The following is a 25,967-nucleotide window of genomic DNA, read 5'->3' as shown; positions in this document are numbered from 1 at the left end:
AGACAGGCCAATCCTATGGTTAAGCAACTGGCAACAGCTTGGGTGGGCTTGAAAGTTGGGTGGGGCGGGGCGGGGCCTCAGGGAGTCACCAGGGCGGGGCTACCAGTGTGAGCCAGGTTGCTGGAGTCCCAGATATGGTGACTGTCTGCCGCCCCCGGGAAGGGCTCACCAAAGGAATAAAGGCCTCTGACCGCAGAAAGCGGTCCCCGAGAAAGCCCCCTCTCCAGCCCTCGCTCCAGTGCCAAACAGCTCAGTTCTTCCCTGTATGTCTCTGGTGGCCCTTGAGCTGCCTCCCCTCCAAGCTCAGAGGGAGAGAGTCCGATAAGTCCGTGTTCAGGTCCTCTAGGGAGCTGCCTGGAGCTCCAGCCAGGTCAGCTTCCCTGAGCCTCAGATCCCACTGGTTTTTCCAGCCAGAAGTTATGGGGACTTCTCTTCCTGGCACTGGAACCCTGAGCGGGGCACCTGGTGTGGGATGAGGACCCCTCAGTCCTCAGGAAGGACCTTCCCAGCCACGGGAGCCTCCTGATTTTTATCTGCCACACTTGGGTGTGGGACCAGCCCGTCGTGCCACTGCCCCTCGTGCCGCCGCCCTTCCTACCAGTCTGGATGTGTCTGCTGCTTTAACTTTGTAGTTGTAGGACTTCCATTCAGCTTGATTTCAGGCGGTTTTGAATGATGGTTGTTCTGTAGTTTAGTTGTAACTTTGATGTGGTTGTGGGAGGACGGGATACCGCGTTTACCTACGCAGCCATCTTGACCAGAAGTCCATTAAGTTTTTCTGATCACAAATAAAGAAAATGACATAACTGGAAGTTTATCTTGTCTAAACTGTACAGTGCAGAATTCCTTAGATTTAAATAAGTTTGGATATCAAGGTGTTAGGTTGGCATAAATGCTGTTGGCACAGGTTAAAGCATCTTTTGGTCTCAGAAAAAGGCACTTTTTCTGCCAATCTGTAGGTCTGCTGGTGCTGTTCTACAGTAGCTATGCCCACAGCTTTTTTGGTAATAAATGATCTATTTCAGATAAATGATATGGCAGCCAACTCTGCAGATAGAATCACTTCTAAAAATGGGAGACAGTTTTGTAGGGTCAAAAATGCACAAACAGTGTGGTAAAATAAAGTATATGCTGCTCTTTTTCATGGAAAAGATTGCTGCTGCTACATTTGCCAAATTCAATCAGTGCGCCAAAAAGTTGAGGAATCTGGCAGGGGCTAGAGAGTGCAGTTCCATCTTTCATCTGTTTCTTCTCTGTATTTATCTTGCTTCAGAAAATGCTGGGAATGTCTTTTCCTTCCGACTTGGCTCTTTAGCTCAACCACAGAAATACACCGGGCAGTTTTTCATAATTGTTTGGTTACTTATGGTACAGTCTTTAGACTTGTGAGAAATATATTCTTTCCATTGGAAATTTATGAAAAGCACCAAGAACTGATTGTTTTCATTTTCTGATAATTATTTCAGGAACAAAACAAAATCACTTTTATTAATTAGCAGTTATTTGACTCAATACACAAAGTCAGGAGGCCAGCTCATTATTTTTGGCCTTCAGCTGACCCAAAATGGTTTTTCTATATAAGAAGTTATTCACAGATGCTAGACGTAAAAATTAATAATAATAATAATGGTATTTCAGACTTCATGAATAAGTAGCTTTTGGCACTGAGAATATATCTTCTCTTTTCCCCTTGAAAACAGCAATCCTGTTATATATAAAAAGTAAACAGTGCTTGAATTAGCACATTGGAGTCTTTAAAGTACCAAAAATATGCATGCATTAACATTCCCTCCTAAGGCTCCTTTTTTTTTTTTTTACACTTCCTTTAGGATCAATCAGCTTTTGTTATTTTTTAAAAAATACAAAACTCTTAGGTTCTTAGGGGCTGTGTTCTCTGTGTTTTTCGGCCCATTGCCTTAGTGTAAGATGTCTCTTTGAAATGTCTTTGGACACAAATTTAAAAGTACAGGTGCTAAACAAAAGCAATGTTTTTAAAATCAAGTTAATTATAGTTTATGCAAATTAGAATCAGAGCAACTATGTCTGTGGTTCAGAGTGATTGAACATAATGGCTTATCCGTATGTTAAAAAGTCAGGACTTGTTTATAATATCCTAGTTTGCAGTGAGCTTTTAGGAAAAAGCACTTCCTTCTCTAGGTCTTTGTTTACCTGCGAGTAAAAGTAAGAAAAATATTTCTAAAGTTTAAGCTATCATTCTTTATAACCTGAGTTTAAAATCTGAGTTCCTGAGGAGGAAAAAATCAGAAAAACACCCCTAATGTTCTGTTTACAGCAATTAAAATTATATGCAGTTTGAGGGGGTGACTTTACAACATGGGGCTTAATATTTATACCTCTGCTTATTGTAAGAAGTAACTTATAAAATATACACACTAACTACTACAGATGTTAATATTTTCACTAGACCATGATTTTCTGATGGGGGTAAATCTGATCAAATTTCTGTGAAAATAAATTTCTAAGGTATTTTTTCTTAGATGGTCACTCGCCAATGAACATACTGATCTTTTTTTGTATGCAGAGAAGTAAAAATGTGAACCTCTTTGAAAATTGTCAACTTTGCCAAAGAAGGGTAGAAACACTTATCTAAGATATGTTTCATGATCACCCAGAGACAGGTCTAGGGGTGCCCCTGTGGCCACTGATGTCATGTGGTCAGGGGACAGCACAGATGGAAATGGCTCCCTGTGACTTGCAGAGGCAGCAAAGATGCCGGTTTATTTTACAGCAAAATTGTGTGTTGAAACAAATGATCACATATCTGGATTTATAGCTTTATTATATGCCTTTCTTGTGCCAAAATATGCCCTAAGTTTTGCTTGTACAAGTGCGGAAATCCTTGCAGTGCGGCAGTTTGGGAGCTGCAAATGGGAGACTCCAGAGCCTGACTTAAACATAGATCTAGCTCTTTTCTGCAAAGCCAGAGCAAGTCCCCATTTTTTTTTCTCACCCAAGGACATTTTTTTTTTTTTGCATTTATCTTCAGATAGAGCAGGAGGGAGAGAGAGGGGAAGAAGGAGAGAGAAACACCGATGTGAGAGAGACATATCAACCGGTTGCGACCCACATGACCCAAACCGAGGCCGGAGACAAACTGCAACCGAGGTACGTGCTTTTAGCAGGAACCAAACCCAGGACTCTCTGGTCCGCAGGCCAACACTCCAACCACTGAGCCAAACTGGCCAGGGCCAAATCCCCATTTCTATACCTATCTGACAAAGGATGTGTATATAATTCAGATTACATAAAGAATTATTATAACTCAATAAGGAGAAGATAAACAACTCAATTAAAAATTTACAAAATATCTAAATAGACACTTCCACAATACAAGTACATGAAAAGGTGTCCAACACCACTAGTTATCAGGGAAATGCAAACAGAAACCTCATGAGACATCACCACATACCTAGCAGAATGGCTAAAATTCAAGATTGCCAATACTAAGTGACCACAAGGATGTGGAGGAACTAGGACCCTCATATGCTGCTGATGAGGATGCAAAGTGATACAACCACCTTGGAAAACAGGTTGCTAATGTCTTACAAAGTTAAACACGCACCTACCATATAACCCAATACCTCCACTGGCAGAGGTTTGCCCAAGAAAAATGGACACATGTGTGTACACAAAGACCCGTATGTTAATAGATATAGCAGCATTATTCCTAATCACCCAAATATGGAAACAGTCAAAATGACCATCAACAGATAAATGGATAAGCAACCAGAGGCACAGCCATGCATTGCAATACTACCCAGCAACAAGAAGGAACAAACCATGGACACACCCAGCAACATGGACACATCTCAAAAACACTCTGCTAAGTAAAAAGAGCCCCATTTGTATTTTGAGGCTTAGTCGTGATTCTCTTAACTATCCTCATTAGGTTTGATTTTTATTAAATCAATTGTCCATGCATGCTTCAGCACCATGTCAAATATTAGCTGATAACTCTTTAATTAATAATGATCATGAACCAGAATTTAATTATCAAAATTATTAATCTATTGATAACAGTTTCTTCTACCAACTAAATCAAAACCACCAATATGGCTTACCTGTATTTTTCATATTCATTCAAACCCTAAAAGAAATTATGTCCTATCATAAAAAAAATGATTCAGCAGGGAACCATTTAGAAAGGGATCCTGACAGCCTATAGACACTAAAGCTGCTTTTTTTAAGACTAAGATCTTCAGAATTTTTTTATGTAGTTCTTAAAAGATATAGCCAATGATTTGCATGTAAATTTAGGTCAATTTTGAAAAAATCATTTTAGGTTAAAAATCATTATAGGTTAATATAAAATATAATACATGATAGTATAATTTAGACAGATGTCCCAAAGCTAGTTCATTGGTTCAATTTAGAAAATGGGTAAATCTGATGGGAGAAACTAACTAATTAAATAAATAACACAGGGTGCAGAAAAATGAGCATGTATTTGGTGCCAGACAGAACTGGGTTTGAATCTTGGCTGCCTCATTGTGGGTGCATCAGAATGCTGCTGTTTTTATCAGGAGTACAATTCTGCCACGTCTCGGCTGTGGGTGTGAGATAGGTGGTAAAGTGTTCCTGCCTGGATTCAGCCTTGTTCCTGTACACTGAGCCAACTCGGTGGTCAAGTCCTCAGCCTCGATGTTCTCAATGTGGACAGAATTTGAGGGGCTAGCTCTCAGCAGCATTTCTCCTCAAGGCCCAAATGCCATGTGGATGAGCTCTGTGTTTGTGGTGGATCTGACACTCTTCAGAGAGGCTGCTGGCAGGACTGGGCCACGCTTGAGAGTGGTTGGTTGTCCTGTGGAGTGGCCAGGACTCAGAAGCCACAGTCGTATCTACAGACATGATTGTTCTGGTGTAGCCACCTCTGTACCTTAGGTTGTATGTTTTGTTGGGACCAGTGTGACCCTCTATAAACTCATAGCACATCCTAAGGAAGGTCCGTGACAATATAAAGCTGAACCATACAGGATGTTCAGGTTTCTGTCTATATCTACAAAATCTTTTTATTAAACTGTAATCTCTCAGGCAATTTCTTCAGAGACCGTATGAGTCAGATTACGTGTTCTCTGAATGCAGAGTTTTGGTTGTTAGTACACAAGGACATGTGATAATTTAACGGGAAACTTTGGCTTGAGTCTATCCTCATCAGGCTTTTTCTGTAAAAGCCTTTTCTGTGAGCAGAAGCTCATAAAACTACCACTGTACCTTTAAAAATACTAACATTATTTCCTGTGCTTTGAACAAGGCCTTGTGTGACTTGGCTCTGGCCTGCTTCTCTGCCATCATCTTGCCTCTCTTTCCCTGTCCTCCCTGGTGGCACAGACTGCTGCATATCCACCACCATCCATCCTCCCCTCTTTGATGATAGCTGTAGCCCAGCACAGGGCTGCCAGCCACAGAGTACACATCTCAGCCTCCCCTGGATCTCAGTGTGACCATATGATTGATGTCTCACAAATAAGAAATGAGTAGTGATGTATGCTGCCTGTGTTTCTTGCCCTACAGAAAAGGATGCATGCATACTCCTGGGTCTGCCTCTGTTACTGAAGGCTGAGGGATAGAGGCCACTGGGGCAGCTTTGGACTCACAGACTGGCCAGCACGTTGAAGGAGGGCAGAGCCCTGCTCACAGCCTGGGACCACTTGCGCTCTTACATAAGAAAAAACAAAATGTCTAAGGCCGTTCAGACCATTAAATTTGAGGTTCTTTGTGTGAGAACAGTTTATTCTAGACTCAATATATTCGTGGGACACGACTTGGCAAGCTTTGGCTACTTTGGTGTAAAGACAACCATACTCTTGGGTGGGGGCAGCTATGTGCCCGGATGTACTAGGGGAGGGCAGAGCAGGGCTGGGTGCCCTCATTGCCTCTGTTGGCCCCTCTGTGCCCTTCACAGACTGCGGATCCATCTGCGTGCCCCCTGCTCGTCCTCTGCCTGGACTGCGCTTCCAGCCCCACCCTACACGTCACGCCGCTCACGTCCATCTGTCAGGTTTCCGATTCACTCCTGGCCTTCGGAGAAGTCTGCACTTACTCCCTGCCTCCATCTGTGGTCTCCCAGAACTCACGTGTCTCTCCCTCTTTGTTTTACTGAGGTCATTGTTTGTCTCAGAAGACTGTAAGATTCCCGAGGGCAGAAGCCATGCCTGTCTCGTCCACTTCTGCCTTCCCAGGCACTGTCCATACACGGAGCAGAACATAGTAACTAGCTGTTAAATGAACCAGTGAACGTCTTCCCATTTTCAGTCCTGCCACATACCCACACTATCCTAACATCAAAATCCTCTGCGAATGTGACAACAAAATAAAAAGTATTTGAGAAGAGAAACATACTGACATTTTTCTTCTGTGTAGTCCCATAAGCCCCAGAGCTTAAATTGTTTATTTTAATTTGTGCCCAATACAGAAAGGGGCTGAGTTCCCCTCATGCATTTGGTTTTCAAGTCCATATTTCCCCTGCTGCTAGAGAAGTTAAATCTTTCTCTTTGATATATTTTTTTTTTTTTTCAGTTTGTGCCCTGGAAAACTAAGGTGATAAATACAGGCAATCATTGCAAAGTATGACTATTGCCGAGTGCTAATGTTTTCAAATTGCTGATGATTTTTAGGGACACCACAAACTGGCCGCACTGTCAGAAGCATTTGGCAGTCATCACTGGCAGCAGGAAATCAGACTGTAAATTTAGAAAGCATTGCACCATATTCAGGAATGCACCTCCAAGTTACCTCCAAATATGCCATGGTCATGTAGCTGGGGTTCGGAGTGAATTTAACTACCCTTTATTATGTATTTTGTGGTACATAAAAAAACTTCAAAAAGCACGCTGGGCAGGGAGAAAGCCAGTCTGTTGCATGAAGGTAAAAATTTCATCACAGATTCCACCTGCCACTGCCAAGTTGGGAACACCATTTTGCACTGATATTTTCTTATTATACCCTTTGACTTTACTGAAATCTTTAAAATAATTTCTCTTACTCCTTTAATGTTCATTAGGATAATTTTTCAATAACTGCTTGTATCAGAATAAATTGATAGGGTGAAAAAGAGATATTACATAAGAACTTCAGCAAACCATAGCATCACAGAGAATAAGATTTGTATTGTAAATGTACCCTGTTGAAAGGCAACATCAAATCCCTGTGTGTTGAGCAGTCAAGTATGACAGTGTATACTCTGGTAACTGATGAAATGTGCTAAGAGCTAATGGGCTCCTTTACTGTGAGTCCTAAAAGGAGCAATCTGGTCGTTATGTAGATTTCCATGTAGGTTCCTAACAAAGTTCAGTACCAAAGCAATTAAAAAGAAATGTCTGCATGTCTCTGTGTTTATGATTGTAATAGCATGATGAGGGGAAGAGGTAAGATTTGCTGTGGTTAGGGACCCTGACAGGTGGACAGGGACAAGAGACAGAGTAGATAAAGGAGGCGACTTTTCCTCGGCAACATTCTTTAAGGGTCAGTACTAAGAATACTTGTATTGGACAATTTGAAAAACAATACGCAGTGAATTCCAGTCTGTGAATACAGGTAAACTGTTAGGAATATTATACCAGAGCAATCCAGAGTCATTGTGCCCAGACAAAAGAGTGACTGATAAGTTGTATTGTGTACCAGAGAAAAATAATTCAAGTACAATTAAAAAGGAGTATGAGTTGAAATGAATGAAAGGATCTGAGGAGTCATTTTGAAATCTTCTCAGCCTCTTTTGTTGCTGGAGCTGAAATATGCCAAGGATCCTACCTTCAAAATAGCATTTGTTGTCTCAGCCCTGTTTTGGCTCCTAAGAACATAGAGCAAATCAAGAGGCTCAGCCGTTAGGAGAAGCCCTAAATTGCTTAGTGTATGTTCGGTACAGTGTGAGAACAACGGTACACCACTGATGGAGACAGGTATCCAGAGGGTCAGCCACAGGTGGTTCCTGGTCCCCGAGGACTGTGCGTGGCATGTAGGGGAACCAGCATTCCCGTGGGACCCACAGGGAGGGTTTGCAGAAAGAAGAGGCCCTGTGGAGTGGACCTATTGCAAATGGAGGCAGTTGACTGGAACAGATTTCAGCACTGGGCGAGGGCATGATGGCCCAAGGGCCGGGGGCCACCCAGGCCTCAGAGAGTGGTGGTTAAGGTGTCCAGGGACCAGGCCAGTCTTGCTCGGTGGGCACTTCGGCCCAGGGAGGCAGTGTGCATGATGAGTGAGAGCACGGACCCGGAGCTTGTGTTCCAACCCTGCTTTCCCAGGCTCTGTAACTTTGGGGGAGTGACTTAATCTTTCCATGCTGTAGTTTCCCCATCTGTAACCCTGGGATAGTAATAGCAATATTAACCTGGTTTGTTGAGAGCATTAAATGAATTAGTATATATAAAGTACTTTGAATAGTGCCTGATACATGTTAAGTACTAAATGTTGAAATGTTAAGTATTGTGTTTTTTCTTTATTATTTTTTTCAAATATAGTTGATATATATTAGTTTCCAGAGTACAACATAGTGATTAGACGCATATAACTTACAAAGTGATCACCCCATATGGCTAGTACCCAGCTGATACCGTACATAGTGACTACGATATTATTGACTGTATTCCCTATGCTGTACTTCATCCCTATGACTGGTTTGTAATTGCCAGTTTGCACTTCTTCATCCCGTCACCTTTTCCACCCAGTCTGCCCATATCCCTCCCGCCTAGCAACCATCAAAATGTGCTCTGTATCTATGAGTCTGTTTCTGTTTAGTTTGTTTGTTTATTCTGAAGTGTTCGGTATCATTATTATTATCCTCTTGCTTCTCGAGGCATACCTACCCTCCCTGCTTTTCCCGAATCTGTGCTGGTGGAATGGCGGGGCTGTCATTCCAGTGGAGACTGGGTGATGAACTGAGGAAAGCCTGACTGAGCTTTAACTTATATCCTCCCTAGAGACCTCCCCCTACCTCTTCCCTGAGTCCGGGGACACTGGGCATGTAACAGCCGAAGAGCGGGGCAGGCCACCTGTCTCTGTCTCCTGGGTCCTCCACAGAGAGGCACAGGGAGGGCTGTTCCCCTGGGTCACAACCACCACATGCTTCACTCCTCACCTTTTACAGTTTGAGGGCTCGGCTGTGCCGTCCTCACAGTGCCTTTCACGTCACATGGCAGGCGATCAACAACCTCTTTACCTGACTGAACAAAGGAAGAAAACACTTGCCCACCCGCTTATTTTACCCAAAAAGGTATAATAGAGAAAAAGAAGTGATTTAAAAGGAAAATCTTGCCTGAAGTGTAAGATATGCACTGAAGAAAGCTAGGTTAACACAAAATAAGTAATGGCACAAATAAGCTACTTTAACACTGGATCTAAATTGATTTGAAAGAAAGATCAATAGTGAAAAGGAGACTTCATTCAAATGTTCAGTCAGAAACTCTGGCCGGGTCCTGGAACGGGCTGAGGGGTATGATTTATTCCAGTTCTCTCCGGAGGAATCTGAGACAGGTCAGTGTAACACATAAACAGTCTTCTACATGCATCACTTTAGGGAGACCCCCAAAGACCTTCCTATATAGACCTATTTTATTTCTGCTGCCTAAGATATATCACTTTAACATATAATTTGAAATTTATCTTCTCTAAAATCTGTAAACACACATTTTAAAATCTAGGATGGGTAAGCAAGGTTATCACTCTTTTTAAACTTGGTAGGAATATGTTTAAACTGTGTTCTTCCAAATGTCTGGCTGAGCCTATCAGAACTGAGGGAATGAGGGTGTTTAGGATTGTGGTACAGGTAGTGGTTTGGGGCAACTTCTGGAAGAGTCGGTGTGGACTGAGCAGACCTGTGTGGGATGTATGAGCCTTGAGCAGGCTAACAGCACTGGCTGAGGAATGAGCAGCAAGGCGAGGTGTTCTGTAGCGAGAAAGAAATTCTAGGAATAAAGAACCGAGGAGACCAAAGGGCAGTCCTCCTCTTATTATGAAGACGAGTAGTTTGTGGTGTAACATGGAATTGGAGAAGGTACCTGAAGGGCCTATAGGGGGAACAAGAAGAAACAGGCAGAGTTCTAGGACCCCATGCCCTACTCTCTTTTCAGATGCCCTGTTTATCTTGCAGGGTGGGGCAAAAGTAGGTCTACAGTTGTTCATATGGAAAATAATACAATAATTAATAAATAATAATATAAGCATGAACTGTTTTTTGCATACTCACAACTATAAATCTACTTTTGCTCCACCTTGTATGTGTATGCTTGTATATATGTGAGCTTCATTGAAAAGTTGAGGTTTTGTTTGGGGGGGAAAAGGAAAAGAGTTCCACTACTGAAAAAAACCTTAAAAAAAAAAAAACACTGGCCTGGATACCATGCTTAGAAACTGCCCTGATGTTCTTATCAAAAATCATGCAAGATGGGATCTGAAATGAACAGTCTTTGCCAGAAGAGGAAGAAGAATCATTGTTTTAAAATCCAATCACTTTCTTTCACTGAAATTTGAAGTTTTTATATAGATGACATTAAGAAGTATCATTTTATATAATTTTAACAAAAAGAAAAAACTGAAATTGATAATTAAGTTATATATGAAAAACTTTTAGGGAGTTAACAGATTTCTTTTTTTCCAGAGTTAGTAAAAACATTACTTTGTGAAATTTTACAATAATATTTTTTCGGTTCCAATTTAAAAGATCTTGGATGTTAGGTGAGGTTTTTAAAAGAGAAACGAATAAAGCACAATCACATTTGACTTATTCCTTCCAACGAATCGTAGGAGAGAAGGGAAACATTTCCCAAATGGGTAGTGCGTGATGCAGCGGGCGTGAGGGACACTTGATAACCAACAGGGTGCAGGAAAGGAAGGGCAGCAGAGGCCTCGAGAATGAGGTTAAGTCAGCGGGAGTTCAAGAAAAGCAATTATTGGGCCAAAAGAATCTTTCACTTAAGATTATTTCCCAAGAAATCAGTCATTTATTTTCATCTTATGAGCTTAGTTCCAATTTAGTAGGAGCAGGGAAAGCTATTTCTTTGACATTAAAGAAGAAAAATTGTGGCTTCTTTCTCCAGCCTTGTGCTCTATTTTTTCCATGTTAATCTGCTTTTGAAAGCTGAAAAGAAATCAAAATAAAATTGGGAAAGTAGTTTAACTAAAGGTTTTCTTCCCCTCCTTTCAATTCATTGGCTTCATCTTTTCTGTGTATCTTTTCATTTTTACCTTCATGGCAGATGAATTCTGTGTCCAATAGGGTATTTTAAATATTAACATGTGTTTGGTTTTGAATTCCTTCTAATAACATACCAATTTGTGGAGATAAATATAAGTACAAACAATAAAACATTAAGAATTTAGACTAATTAAAAAATTTTTTTGTTTTTCCTTTATTGATTTTAGAGAGGGAGAGATGGAAACATCGATGAGAGAAAACATCTATTGGCCACCTCCTGCACGCCCCCCACTGGGGATCGGGCCCACAACCTGGGCATGTGCCCTGACCAGGAATCAAACCAGTGACCTCCTGGTGCATGAATCAACGCTCAACCACTGAGCCATGCCAGCCGGGCAAGACTGATTCTAATATTTAAATTTACTGTGGAAATTGTTACCTATTTTAACATATCCATATTTAGATAATTATTGGCCTGAACTTAACAATTTAAAAATTTTTTGTTAGCTTGATAATGTGTAATTTTTGCAGTTTTACATCAGATTTTTATAAATTTTTAGCATCACCAAGACCAAAGTTGCAAACAAAAATAAATCCTTCCATGGACAACTTTATATAATTAAGATCATTGTTTTCTAATAAATAGTGTATATTTTTTATTGTTTTAAAATATTTCTATGTTCATTTATCAATGGGAAACCTATGTCTTTATTAAGTAGGGATATTACTTATATGAATTTGTTTCAATATTAAAAAGAAAATTGAGGTTATAGGCAGAAAATACCTCAAGTTCCTGTCCCACAAATGTACCTGTAGCTACATTCAGTGTACACATCTTCTCTCTGGTCTTTGAGTATTCTCCTGGCTATTCCCACCTACTGTACTCACAACCCCATTTTGTCTCTCCAGAGCTGGAAATTCTGACATTGGCATTTCCTCTAACCTAGGCATGTTCCCTCTTAATCTCGCTTTGCCTACTTGCTCATTTCCTAATGACTTGTCATCAATCACATCCACTGTGGATTTCCAAATGTCCAAATCCAAGCACTCTTTTCTGTTCTCAATATACTTAATCTCTCCAAGGCATATTGTAATGTTGACCTCACCAGTTCCTTAAAATGTTACCCTTCTTTTGTTTCTGTCATCCCACAATCTTCTGGTCCTCTTCCTACCTTTTGATGACTCATCTTCTTTGCAGGCCTCGCTTCTTTGTTTTAACTTTTAAAAAAATTCTCAACTGAGGATATGTTTATTGATTTTAGGGGGGGGTGGAGAGAGAAAAAAAATAGCAACAGAGAGAAACATTGATCAGTTGCCTCTCATATGCACCTCGACTGGGTATCAAACCCACAACCTAGGTGTGTGTGCCCTGACCAGGGATTGAACCTGCAACCTTTTGGTATATGGGACAATGCTCCAACCAACTGAACCAAGCAGCCAGGGCTTGTCATAACTCCTTAAGTGACATAAGTAATATATTTTCACTGAAAAAAAAATTTAGAAGCTAAAGATGAACAGAAGGGACAATATCAACTTCAGCCTGCTGAGAACCCCTTTAGGGAACAAGATTTTATGCCTGGGGCACTGGGGAGCCATTGACATATTTTGAGCAGGGGAGTCAGGTAGTCCCATATGCCTTTCAGAAATTATTCTGATTTGAGAGTAGATGGGAACAGGGATGGCATATAAGTTAGGCAGCAGTTCAGAAAGAGACAGTGGTAACTTCCACTAAGGTCATAAGCACTGGAAATGGAGAGAAATGGGTGGATCCGAGAGATATTTGGGAGGTAAAAACAATAGGACTTGGTGACATTTATGGATGTGAAGAACAAGGAAAAGGGGAGAGAGAAGACACTTCAATGTCTAAGTTAGATGACTGGGTAATAGAAGCTATCTGCCTGTAGAGGAAAATGACAGTTTATTTGGGACATCTTGGAAAATACAAAATAGAGATGTGATATACTTCTATGATATTGCACATATATAGCTTGATAGGTATATGAAGGCTTAAAGGTACAGATTTGAGGGTCGTGTTTTATGAAATGAGAGAGGATGACATTTCTCTATGAGGGTGTACAGAGAAAAGAAAAAAAATGAGAGGGTTGAAGGACATGCCATGTTATCCTGAGCCAAGAAAGAGGATTCCACAAAAGAGGCAATGAGAATATTAAAGGGAAAATATCTAAACAAATCAGGAAAGTGCCATTCAAAAGAAGTCAAGTGAAGACTAAGACAAGAACCAAAAGTGCCCACTGGATTCATACCAGAGTGGTTTCTGATACCCTTGAAAAAGATATAAAGAAATGGAGGCAGTAGGTGGAAGCCACTCTGTAAAAGATTGGCCAAGAAGAGAAAGTGGAGATCACAGTGGGAAGGGAAGGGGAGGGGAAAGGAGGGGAGGGGAGAAGGAAAGGGACTTTGTGGTTTTCACTTTTGTCTCTTGGTTTTGTGTCTGAGACAGGTGACTTGAGCATGTTTAAATGCTAATTGGCAAGAACAGGGTGAGAGGAGAGGCAGTGAAGACACTGGGAGGAGTGGGGAATAATGAAGTGAGCATCCAGAGGACAGAGAGGGAGGTGAACACAGAGCTTGAGGCAAGGAACTGAGTTTGGCCTGGAGGAAGGACGCCTCTGTGTAGGGCAGGTGGCAGGGAGGAAAGGATAGATGCGCTTGCAGAAGGATCTGAGGGCTCAAGGTCTGTACGTGTGATGACGGAGCTGGGCGATTTCCCTTTCTGTGATTGCTATTTTCCCCATCAAGTAGGAGGCAAAGATATATGCTGAGAGTGAGAGAGGACTGAAGTGGTGAGGTCAGAATAAAGAGAGGTCGGAATTGAGGAGAATAGAGAAGGTTTTAAATAGTTGATGAGAGAGACACCCACATGGATTGTCAAGCAGCCAGGAGAGAGGACAGATTGTGAACATGTGTGCCTTTGCATCAGTTGGTGAGCACGATTCAGAAGTCTTATTGAGGTCCTAGGCTTCAATTTGTAATGTTGGTATGATAGAAGAAAGGTAGAGAGAAGAGAGCTAAACTTAGTGGCAGAAAAACAATTGACATGAAAGACCATAGAGCGGAGGCCTTTGATCTCATTCTGTCTCTTTCAGAATTTTTTTTTAAATTGAGCTGTAATTGACATATAACATTATATTGGTTTCAGGTGTAGAACACAATGATTAGATGGTTTTATATATTGTGAAATGTTCACCACAATAAGCCTAATTACCATCCTGGAATTTCTGATAGAGGGCTGTTAGAGGCAAAGATGGAAGAGTATTAATAAGGTCCAGGTGTAATCATGAGAATGGTTGACTGATAATGTGGAGTAGAGTGAAGATTGAGGGAACTGAGGGGTCAAGGTCTGAGGCTAGAGGAGATTATTGTCTGGCTCAAACTGCTTTTTGTTGTGTTTCATGTTGATAGGAGATGTCATTTTAAGTTACAAGTTTATTCACATTTACCAAAAAAAAAAAAAAAATTCAGTAGCTCAGATGTTAGCTAGGGCTGCCATTCCTCATATCACGTAGGGAATAGTGGCTGAAAACCCCTCTGCTTTCCATGCCCTGGGTAAAGCTTAATGGGGCTAGGGGAGGGGGTGGGGCGATTCTATATATCATCACAGTCATCTCCAGCTTCTGATCATTTGCTGTGGGTTATATATCATCTTGCTCTTGTAAGCATATTCTATCTTACATGGAGCTGGCCTAGAATTGAAACTCAACCATTTTTCTCCCCTCCCCACTAACTTCTACCCCAGTGAAAACAACAATCAAACAAAACCAAAGCAAGAACATTCTTATTGTGTTAAAAAAAAAAAATCAAAGGTTGGAGTGATGGAAAAAAGAATATACATTACAGCAATGGCAACAACTCTCAGGTCAAGTGTTACATATGTCACTTCTTATAAAGTGACATGTTGATTCTGAACTAGGCTTTCATTTTCCCAGTGAATCACTTAGCTATCTTGTCTCTTCTCTGCCTTCTCTCCTTAAAAAGTAAGATTCTCCTAAATCCCTAATCTGAGTAGTTTTGTTTTCTCCAGGCTGTACCTTCAATATCAGCTTCAAATGTTTTTGCATCATATAAAAAAACTTGGCCTGATCATTAAATTCAGGCAAGAGATAATAGTGACTCAGATCACAACAGTGGAGGTTAGGAGAAGAGGTCAGATTCTGGGTGCATTTTGAAGCTAGAGCCAACAGGTTTTATTCATGGCTTGGATAAGACTATGAGAGAAAGAGAGAAGTCAAGGATACTGAGGAGTTTTTGGCCCAAGAACTGGAAAGATGAGGTGACCTTAGCTGAGATGGGGGGCCTGTGGGAAAAGCAGGTTTTGCATGGGGGGATCAGGAGTTCAGCTTTGTCCAGGTAAAATTTGAAATGCATTTTTATATCCAAGTAGAGATGTCAAGCAGCCGGTCAAATGGTCTGAGTTCAGGTCAGAGATGGAAACTTACATTTTGGAGGAGTCACAATTAAATCTTGCTAATTCCATTCTGTTTTTATATATATGTATGCACAGTAAGTCCTCACTTATTGATAGGTTCTGTGACTTAAAGTGAAATAACATGTAACAAAACCACATTTTATTGGTTAATTCATATAAACAAGAGTTAAGTTCCTACAGCATCTCATCATCATCATAACAAAATGACAGTATTCAAGGACCTGCTGGACTTGGTCTTGTCTGGACTACATATTGAAGTGGCTGGCTGCTCTGTTTCCTAGACCATTTAATCCCAAAGAAATGTTCTCTGAGCTGCTACTAAGAACCAGAGGAAAGTCATAGTGAAACCCAAAGCAGAAAACAAAGCAGTCTGCTCCTGCTACTACATTTTGACAGGACCTGCAGTACCCAGTGCACATTACAGCCTGCGAGAGGCCCAGACTGCTGTGAGCCCCGTCTCTTGAGGCTCACTCATTTCTCCAGAAGAGCCTCCTGGAACCTATCACAAAAGCAGAACTTGACAGGGACTCAGAGACTCGGTCTTGCTGAGCTTCCCCTCAGGGTCTCTTGGCGTTTCTTATACAGAGGTGCCCATCCACACGACTCCCGGCCTCCACTGAGTAGCAGCAACCTGACTTCTTCATGAAAGGTCAATCACGCCAGCCAGTACTAGACACATTTCGGCACTTGTCACTTGTTGCTAGCATCAGTGCCTGAAGTATGTTTTTACTGGAGCAATAATGGCTAACAACTAGAAAGCAGTTACTGCAGGCCAGGCCTTGTTTTGAGAACTTTAAAATATAGTAAGTTTAAAAGCAACTTGGAGCCATTCCAATGATACTGTAAGCAGAGACGTCATGCTTCCTTCCCCTCTGATGCAGAGCCCAGTGCAGAGTCTCTTAATCTTTCAATCCAGCCAGTAAGCAAATCATTCTCCATTTCTAGCATTCTTTACAAGAAGGTTGTTAGAGCTTTATTATATATATTCTATTTATACCACCCAGTACTCTAGACCCAACACTCCAATATGTGTGGGTCTATGTGTCTGTCTGGACACAAAAACTCTTTAGTGGAAGGCTCACGAAAAGACAACATAGAAGAAAGACCAGAGGACAAACTTACTCAAGTGTGAGTGAACATCTGCACAGACCAGGGCATTCCATGGAACAGGTAGAACCCCCTTTCAAGCACTGTGGACGTGAGTCTTGGATCATGCGAACGCAGCAGGCACTCCCAGCACCAGAAGCAGACCATGAAGAGGCAAGCCCCTTGATTCACTCCATTGGCCAATCAAAGGTTTTGCCCCAACCAGCAAATGTAAAATGTGTTCTGAGGCCCAGGCTCTGGTGAGCTGTCATATGAAATGAATTACCAAGGCTCAAAGTCAGGATGTAAAAGTAAAACCGCTGTGCAGTCCCCACTGCCCCAGCAGCCGAGCCCAGCTGTGGCCAGCCGGGCAGCCACCGTGTGGGGCAGACGGAGCCCACATGCATTCCTTGTGACTGGGCTGTGCACGAGCGCTCCCGCCACGCTGCCGCCTTGCAACCTGGAAAACAGCAAACAGCTCACAGTTCGAACCAGCTCCAGGAATGCAAGATCTTCCTGGAAAACCTGCTAAGCTCTCTGTGTAGGCAGGTATTTCAGAGTTCTTCTGGCTCTAATTAAAACTCTTATTTCTAGTCTGTGTTCACCCAAACAATGTCGAGTCAAACCACAAGAAAATCTGTTATCACTCAAATTGGTACATATTTTTTATATAGCTGAAATATTACATAATATCATAAACTGTTAGATATAAAAGTAAAAATTGAATGCAGACAGCGATCCCCAAGCTACCTTGGTCTCACCTTCCAGGGGACGTCAGTCACCAGTCATAGCGCATGCTGAGGGCCTGAGCTCTGAGATCAAAGCCTTTGACACCACAGGAAGTATGTGAGTCAGCCCAATCCACAAACCAGGCTTTGTGCCCTCCCATGTCCTCGTTCACGCCAACGTTGTAAAAAGTTATGTGTTTGAATGCTGTTTTAAAGTGCCCTATGCAATTAAGTTTTAAAGCAAGGAGGCTAGTTTTCCTCCAGTGTATATATGAAACTCCCAATAAATTTAAAGTCCTTGGGTGCACTTGGGGGAGAGGGAGGATTAAAAAAAAGAAAAGTTTTTGAAGGGAACAAACACTTCAAAAAGTTAAACCTGAGGTTTCTCCCCCCCTTATAATATTAAGAATGTTTTCATAGTTGGAAAATATCTACAGATAAAAAAACATACCAAGCAATGTGTATCAATTCCATAATCATTTGCACCTAATTTGCATCTCACTTTCCTAAGAAAAGCACTCCTTTTAATTAATTATTGCAAAGTATTACAAACCACCCTCACCGTGCCCGTGGGTTGGTGATTTGAAAACACGTGCTGCTCTCTGCTCTCTGTGAGCTGCCCACACCCCACAGGATTCTGCACTGTTTCTGTTATGCGATGTGTGTACTTGTTTTAAATCGTTTCTTTGAGAACTCATTTACTTGTGAAGTTTTTAAGAAAAACAAAAGCATATATTACTTAACCTAATTCTAAATGAAGACACATACTATGTAGTACCTGTTGTTCAGATGGTTCAGGAAAATAGTTCACCCTTATTCAATTTGTAAACCAGCATTAGCTGCCTGGCAGCTTGATGTACAACAAAGCAACAAGTAACATTCATGGACAACAAAATAAAATTCAAGAAAAACAATGAATTCAAATAGCAGCATCACCAAAGAAGGTCCTTTGAGTGCTTCTCAAATACTGAGCAATTTATACCCTGAGCACACAAATATTCTACACTTCTGAGAATGTTTCTTGCTAGGGAAAATGGGCAGAGCAGGATAAATTAACCAGTAAAGACTAAATCACAGCCTGGCCGGTATGGTTCAGTGGTTGAGCATCAACCCATGCACCAAGAGGTTGCCGGGTCAATTCCCAGTCAGGGCACATGCCCAGGTTGTGGGCCCGATCCCCAGTTGGGGGCATGCAGGAGGCAGCCAGTTGATGTTCTCTCTCATCGATGTTTCGAACTCTCTCCTTCTCCCTTCCTCTCTCTCTAAAACCAATAAAATAAAATAAAAAGACTAAATCACAGTGCTTGGCATGGAGTAAGTTTGGTAGCTAATAACATAATCTTATATTGTGCAAACGTCAGGTAGTCTGTGTGCCTAATGTTGTGAGTCGCTCGAGGTGCATTTAAGGAAGCAGCTCTGACTGCCCACCACATGGACAGTCTGTGTCCTACTTTTCTCCTTTTATCTGTTTGTTTTTTTTTTAATTTTATTTTTTATCCTCACCCGAGGATATTTTTCCATTTTTTGTACAGATAGAGGGGGAGGGAGAGAGAGGAAGGAAGAGAGAGAGAGAAACATCGACGTGAAGGGACACATCGAGTGGCTGCCACCCGCACGACCAACCAGGGCCGGGGACAAACTGCAACCGAGGTACGTGCCCTTAGCGGGAACCGAACCCGGGTCTCTCGGGACCGCAGGCCGACGCTCTAACCGCTGAGCCAAACTGGCCAGGGCTCCTTTTATCTGTTTTTAAATTTCCCCCCTTGCCTATACTTTAGACCTTTAAAATACTAGACTACTGGGCTCCACTGGTCAAGTTTTTAGGCTATAAACACTCACTCACCACCATATAGGACATAGAGTGAAGCCCCTCAGTTCATGAAGAAACTTAGGCAAGATTAATTTCCCGAAGAGTAGTAGCCCTCTTAATGCATTCAGTACTAGAAGTTTGTCAGATAATAGGAAAAGTCATTTACAGATTAGAGTCATTAAAAGGGTCCCACATTGATTGCACTTTGTGTTCTGACATCAAGCATGTGAATGCACAGGGTGTATTCCCTTCAGCAACCCTGTCCAGCTGCACCTGGAGCAGCCAACCGGCTGCAGGCTGTCTGTGAGACCCGAGAGGCCAACAGCAAGCCAGATGCTGTGACGAGTACATTTTGCATTCATAATTCATTGGTTTGTGTAACATGAAATTATAACTGACTTCAAGGGTTTGGGAATAAATGCAACTGACTCTTGGAAAGCCCGAGGGGACCACTGAACAACAACCATATATGAAGGAGTATGGGCAAAATGCAGGCATTTTGGCAGGCATCAGGACAAGGGGCTGCTTTCCAAGGGAGCTGTATAAGGTGGTGATGGCAATAGCTGATACCAAGTGAAACCTGGGTCATTGGTACCCAGAGAGGTCAACCAGAAATGAGGTGGGGCCTGGAGCAAGTGCTGATGGGCTAGGCTGACCTCAGGGCCAAAATTCCTGCTTCCTCATTCCTCCCAAATGAACCAGGGCTTTGCGCCAGGAAGTAAATACCAGAATCGGACTCCAGAACTGGTGAAATAATCACCATGATAATGAACACCATTTATGGAGCACTTACTGTGTTCTGGGTACTGGATTTATGAGATTTAAATGCATAACCTGTATGAAGCCAAGCTACGTCATGGTCCAGTCATAACGTGGAAATGCAGTCAGAGACACAAAAGCCTGGCAACCATGTAGCAACTGAAAGTAATTTTAATCCTAGTTTCACTCTCTTGAAAATAGAGAGCAAATGCATGCACTGTTAAGCTTCTTGAAAATCCTCCAGCAGGAGAGAGGAAGGTTTTTATATAGAAGACTCAGAGGCACAGTATGGAAATTATTTGATTGGCTATCGCTTAAGTGGTTGCCCTATTTGGAAAGCCTAGTTGGCTGTTGGTAATTGGTTGTCCTTAGGTTTCATTTTCTCAGATTTTGGTTTGTCTACATAGCCTACCAAGGCACCAGAGCCACCTCATCTAATGACCTCTTTGTTTAATTACAGTAACAATGCAAAACTCACAAGGCATGAGCTTCCTTCCCTAAACGGCCCTGTTTTCCTTACACAGAAGAGAATATTTCTTTCTCTTGTATCGCAGAAGAATGATTGTCTCTCTCTTTTTTCTCTCTCTCGAATTTAGCCCCTTATTCCTGAACTTCACAGTTAAGGAAGTTAGTCTGGAAGCAGTATAAGTGAATGATCGATACAGTGGAGCAAGAGAGAATACAAAGCCAGTGAAAAGCCACTGTAAGCTTTACAGGGGTGGTGAGTGACAGTGAGAATAGAGAGAAGCAACACAGAGCAATAAAGAGCAGTGAATGAGTTTGATAATTGTAGGCATTTGAATCACAAGAATAAGATAATTTGTTAGATGGAGTACAAAGAAGGTAAGAGTGGAAGTGAAGTGTGAGGAAGGGAGATTCCTGACTTGAGCAACTAAGTGGTGATATCTATGACTGACACAGAATACCGAGGGATTCGGATTGAGAGAGAAAAATTCAAAACTTCATTTGGAACATTTGAGATAACTGTGAGACTTCCAAGTAGCAATATCTAAGAAGCACTGGCTGTGAAGTGTGCCATTAGAGAGAAGGTTCTGAGGTAGAGATATAAATTTAGAAGATTGTTCCAGCTGAATGGTGTTTCAAGTCAGATAGTGAAGAAGCCATCCAGGAAGCGATAACAGAATGATGACAGAAAAGGAATTGGTTCTAAGAAATTTTAACAATTTATGGTTGCGCCCTGGCAGGTTTGGCTCAGCGGTTGGAGCATCAGCCTGTGGACCAGAGTCCCAGGTTCAGTTCCCGCTAGGGGCACATACCAAAAAAACAAAACAAAACAAAACAATTCGGTTGGGAGGAAGATAAAAGAGCCATCAATGAATTGTGGGAAGATGAGGACAAATGGAGAGAGAAAATCATGAGAGTGTGATAATAAGAAGCAGAGACCTTTTAAGGAATGAGAAAGTAGTCAATAATACAAACTTTGTTAAGGGGCCAAATAAGACAAGGTCTCTAAAGTGTCTGTTGCTCTTTGCAACATGGAAGTTAGTGATGAACTTCAAGAGGGCTGTTTCAATGGAGAGTTGAAGGCAGAAGCCAACCTGGAGTAAGTTAAATGGAATTTAAGAGCAGAAACAGTGACTCCGGACAACTTTTTAAAGAAATTTGACTATGAAGGGAAGAAAATGAGTCAAACAGTGCATTGTTGTTGTTGTTTTTTTGCAGGGTGGGGGTTCTTGTTTTTGAAGATATTGAAACATGTTTTTAAATGATGATGGGAAGGAATCAGTAGAAGGGAGAGGTTAAAGATAAAGTAATAAGAGACCAAGTGCATAGTGGTAAAATGTCCTAAGGAGAAGGAGACTAGATGATAGAGTGGAGTGGTAGACCTTAGATAGAAGGAAAGAGGCATCAGGAAGGAAACAAAGCTGAGTTAAGAAGCAGATAGGTTTGCAGATTTAGTTAAAGTAGTTCCAGTCTAATAACTTCTGTCAAGTTTATGAAGGAGCCCCTAAAAGTTATCTGCAGAGAATGGGGACTATAAGGAGGAGTTGGAGATTGGAAAAAGAATGGAGAAGATTTTAAGTAGACATTGAAAAGAGTGAGGAAGTAACCTATTAGAGAGAGACATCTTTAGATTGCTGGGCAGTGATGAGAATTCATTTGAGATTGGACTTATTTGCCTTGTTGTATACATGTTGCCTCCATTGAGGCCCAGCTATCAGTAAGGGCATGGGAAAGAAGAGTTGGTTATGGGTTTACTGGATGGATGTCATAAGGAGGTTTAACAAACTGATAAGAGAATGATTTAAAAAGATGTACTGTGGAGTCTAAACTGGTTATAGAGGAAGTAAAGACAGGAGATGGTTAAAATAAAACAAAATATATTCAAGCCAATGGACTAGGCATTGTGGTGAGAACAAGCCAGTAAGTTCAGTGGCCAAATCATAGGAGTAGAAATTGTTACTAGAGAGTTTGAAAGTTGGACTGTTGCGAGTGATGAAAAAATAAGGACCAAGGTGTGACCCTGGAAGTGGGGGGCTAGAGTGGGTGAGGATCATTGATAATAAAGAGGTCAAGGAATTGAGAGACCAGACATCCTTCCATACCCCAATTTGATCAAGGTTTTCTCATATACAGCCTTCTAAATGTTTTATATTTTTCATTTCTTATGTAAATTATTAATCCACCTGGATTTATGTTTGTGTATGAGATTACCATTTTTTATGTTATTCTATTGGATAACCAGCTGTCCTCAGGCCATTTGTTGACTAGTTGAGTTCATTCCTTCCATGCTGCCCCTGGTTCCTGCTTTATTCAGTCCGTATCCCCTGGGCCGCCCCCACACTCCTCTCCACGGCCCTTATTCTTTAAGAGGCCACGACAGATCTCTTTCAGAAATATAGATTTGACCATGTTACTCTCTTGATTAAAGTGCTTAAATAACTTTTCTGTGTTACCTTTAGAATAAAAGCCACACTTCTACCAATCTGGCCATATTTAAGCTGTTTCCCAGTATTTCTCCTTACAATATTTCTTTGCTGTTCAAATCATCTTTATTTTCTGACATTATCCACATTTGTACTCAAATGTTACTACATAGGTAATATATGATTCAAATTAAATTTTAAATCTTCATCAGAACTACTAAATATATTAATGAATGATAGATTTTAAAAGTTCTAATTAATTTATGTGACATTTATTGGACATCTACTATGTATCAGGCACTTATGGTACTCTAAGTTTCAGAGTTTACAATCTAAAGAAGGATGAAGCATAAATCCAGATATCTTTTAAAAAGGGAAAAATTTAAGTGTAGCAACATACATTTGAGTCAACTGCTATGAGAGTTCTGATGAGGGAAAAATGGCATTTGCTTGGTGGAAGTCTCTGGAGGCTTTGTCAAAGTTAACTGGGTCATGAAAGATGGTTACAATTTAGAAAGAGGAGGAAGGGCATTTTGGTAGAAGGGTGGCAAGAGAAGTGAGCAAGTGTGACCTTGGTGTACAAGATAGAGCAGGAGAAAGACAAATGGCTGAAAGGGTAAACTGAGGGCAGAGCACAAAAATCCTTTAAGGTTAATAGACTGGCCTCCAGCTAGCATTGGGAATCAATGACAATCTCTACTAAGAGACGGGCATAATTAGGTTGTGACATGATCAGGTGGATTTGAATGAAGAGATTAAATCTAAGAGGATGTACTCATTGTGTAGGCATGGTATGTTGGCTTATCTTAGGAAGTGGAAAAGCCAGAAAGAATGCAAGATAAATTTCAGAGTAGAATTCGTAGCAGTTAGATGATTAAAGAAAGGAAAAACTTGTCTAGGTAAGAATTTCATGAGAAATTCCTCCATCTGATTAAACATCATCTATATTTGTATTTGCTAATCAATTTATTGTACCTTTTATTTGGTGACTTTAAAAAATGTTTAATATTGAAAATTATTTTCATAGTCTGTGTCTTTAACAGTTTTATTCTTATTTTCCTTCTCCTCCTCCTTATGTGTGACAGCTTCTACTGCACATGATTGGGTCCCCTGATGAGCACCTCCAGGAAGCTGCAGCTGGTTGCGTATCTAACATCCGCAGGCTGGCCCTTGCTATAGAAAAGGCAAGGTACACTTAAAATTTGAACAGACATTACAAGCTACCAAATTTTAATGACACAGAACATATCACTCCCCTGGCCAGGAAGCCCAAATCAGGAAACACATATTAGCAAATCTTTTACAAACAGACAAATGCCTGGATGAAAACACATGGATGAAAAATGCAAAGGACACTGTTCATACAAAAACTGCATGGATACTTTTGTTCTATTTAATGTTTTAAGGATCTTCATGTAGTGAAATGTAAAGCCAATAAACTTGTGAGAATTTTTCAGGAATTTTAAAATATATGTGTGGAGTATATATATTTTTCAGTGATGCTTCTGTATTTGTGAAATTTTTAATAAAAGATATGGCCTTCCAGTATGCAGTGTTATAGTGAATGAGTTTTTCGAATTCCCTTTCTGTTAAACCTATCTAGTGGTCTTCGTCATTATGCTTTGTCTTTCTGATCACTTGCAACCCATGGGAGAGTTCTGAAGAGATGTGCTGATTTCACAAACTGTTATTAAATAGAATTCAGAATTAAGCAGCTGGACTTGAGAGATCATCCCAAGGTCATTCCAACTTTCTCCTAACTACTATCAAACATCTGAAAAGATAATGTGTAACTGTTACTGGACCAGATCATGCAAATCACAAAAACATAAACAATGCATGAAGGGTTTTTTGTTTTTTTTTTTACTTTTTGGTCTTACACAGCATAAACAATGATATGTTTTATTTCCCTCACAGGATTCGCCAACACTTTTATTGAAAGAATGAACTTATGCTGGTGTCAGGATAATATTACTTCACATAAAATTGCTTTGAATTTCTGAACTTGTTTTCAGCACACAAAGTACTTTTTAAAAAGTTGCTACAAAGGATTAATAGCATTTTATCAGGTTATAGAAACATTGAAAGCCACTTAAAAGAATCACATATGTAACCTCAGTGTACTGAAATGTTTGGGAACTAGCCGTGCAAGCATCTAATACTCACCAGGAAAATAACTTTGTATGTATCAGCTTCATAAACAGACAGTCTAGGTTAATACTTTTAAAAGCAAGGTAGGAGACTTTATGGAAATTATTAAGTACTGTGCATGTTTGTCATAATTTGGAGAATGATTAAATAAATTGAATTAAATGTAAATAATTTGTATGACATGAAAACCTATACAGAAGGAAATTACCAATCATAGTTTCTATGATAAAAAGCTAAGGCATTTCTGAGAATTTTAAGGTTTTGTAAAACACTAATTCATTTTCATTGGTTTTCAAAGGAGGTTATAAAACAGACCAATAGGAATAAGGAAATGATATAAATACTAAGAATTAAATGTAAATAATAGTGTAAATCCTTTAACTTTAAACAGTAGATATTTATAACTTTAAAGTTACCATGTAGCTATGTTTCACTAACATTAAAAATACACCTAGAGAGATCCAGGATGGCAGCGGAGTAGATGGAATTTACACTCACCTACTCCCAAGCCCAAACTAATTACAACTAAAATATCGCACACTCAACCTGAATAACCAACTGAAGACTAGCTGAACAATCAAGGATCTACAGAAGAAGCCACACTGATGCTGATAGGAAGGGGGAGACAGCGAAAGGACTACCTGTATACACACATGTGGTGACAAGAATCCGGAGGGATATCTCAGCTGCAAATGTTCCCTCTTAGGGGTGTGGAGTCTCAACCCCCCTGGCTCCTCACTCCAGAGCACCAGATCCTGGAAGAGGAGCCCACATAACATCTGGCTGTGAAAATCAGCAGGGATTCTGTCCACTAGGGAGAAACGAGGGTATGCTAGAATGTCAGGTGTCCTCTTAATAGGCCAGCACACAAAATCTCATTCACAGCTACTCACCATGAGCTCCAGTGGAGAGAGGGCATCTGGAAGTGTTGTGTGAGGAGAGACTGGGT

The 25,967-nt window shown here is 40.8% G+C and overlaps 1 protein-coding gene across 1 annotated transcript in view; it reads left to right on the top strand.

Annotated features, from left to right (window-relative positions):
* Positions 1–24,066, top strand: part of ODAD2 (outer dynein arm docking complex subunit 2) — a 251,320-nt gene extending 227,254 nt beyond the window's left edge. Inside the window, 1 exon segment of the mRNA XM_036276406.1 lies at positions 23,953–24,066. Coding sequence (XP_036132299.1) covers positions 23,953–24,066 — 114 coding nt within the window.
* The last annotated feature ends 1,901 nt before the right edge of the window (positions 24,067–25,967 follow it).

Source organism: Molossus molossus, unplaced genomic scaffold, assembly GCF_014108415.1.
Source record: "Molossus molossus isolate mMolMol1 unplaced genomic scaffold, mMolMol1.p scaffold_m16_p_1, whole genome shotgun sequence".
Lineage (NCBI taxonomy): Eukaryota > Metazoa > Chordata > Mammalia > Chiroptera > Molossidae > Molossus > Molossus molossus.
This window is presented reverse-complemented; position numbering and strand designations above follow the sequence as displayed.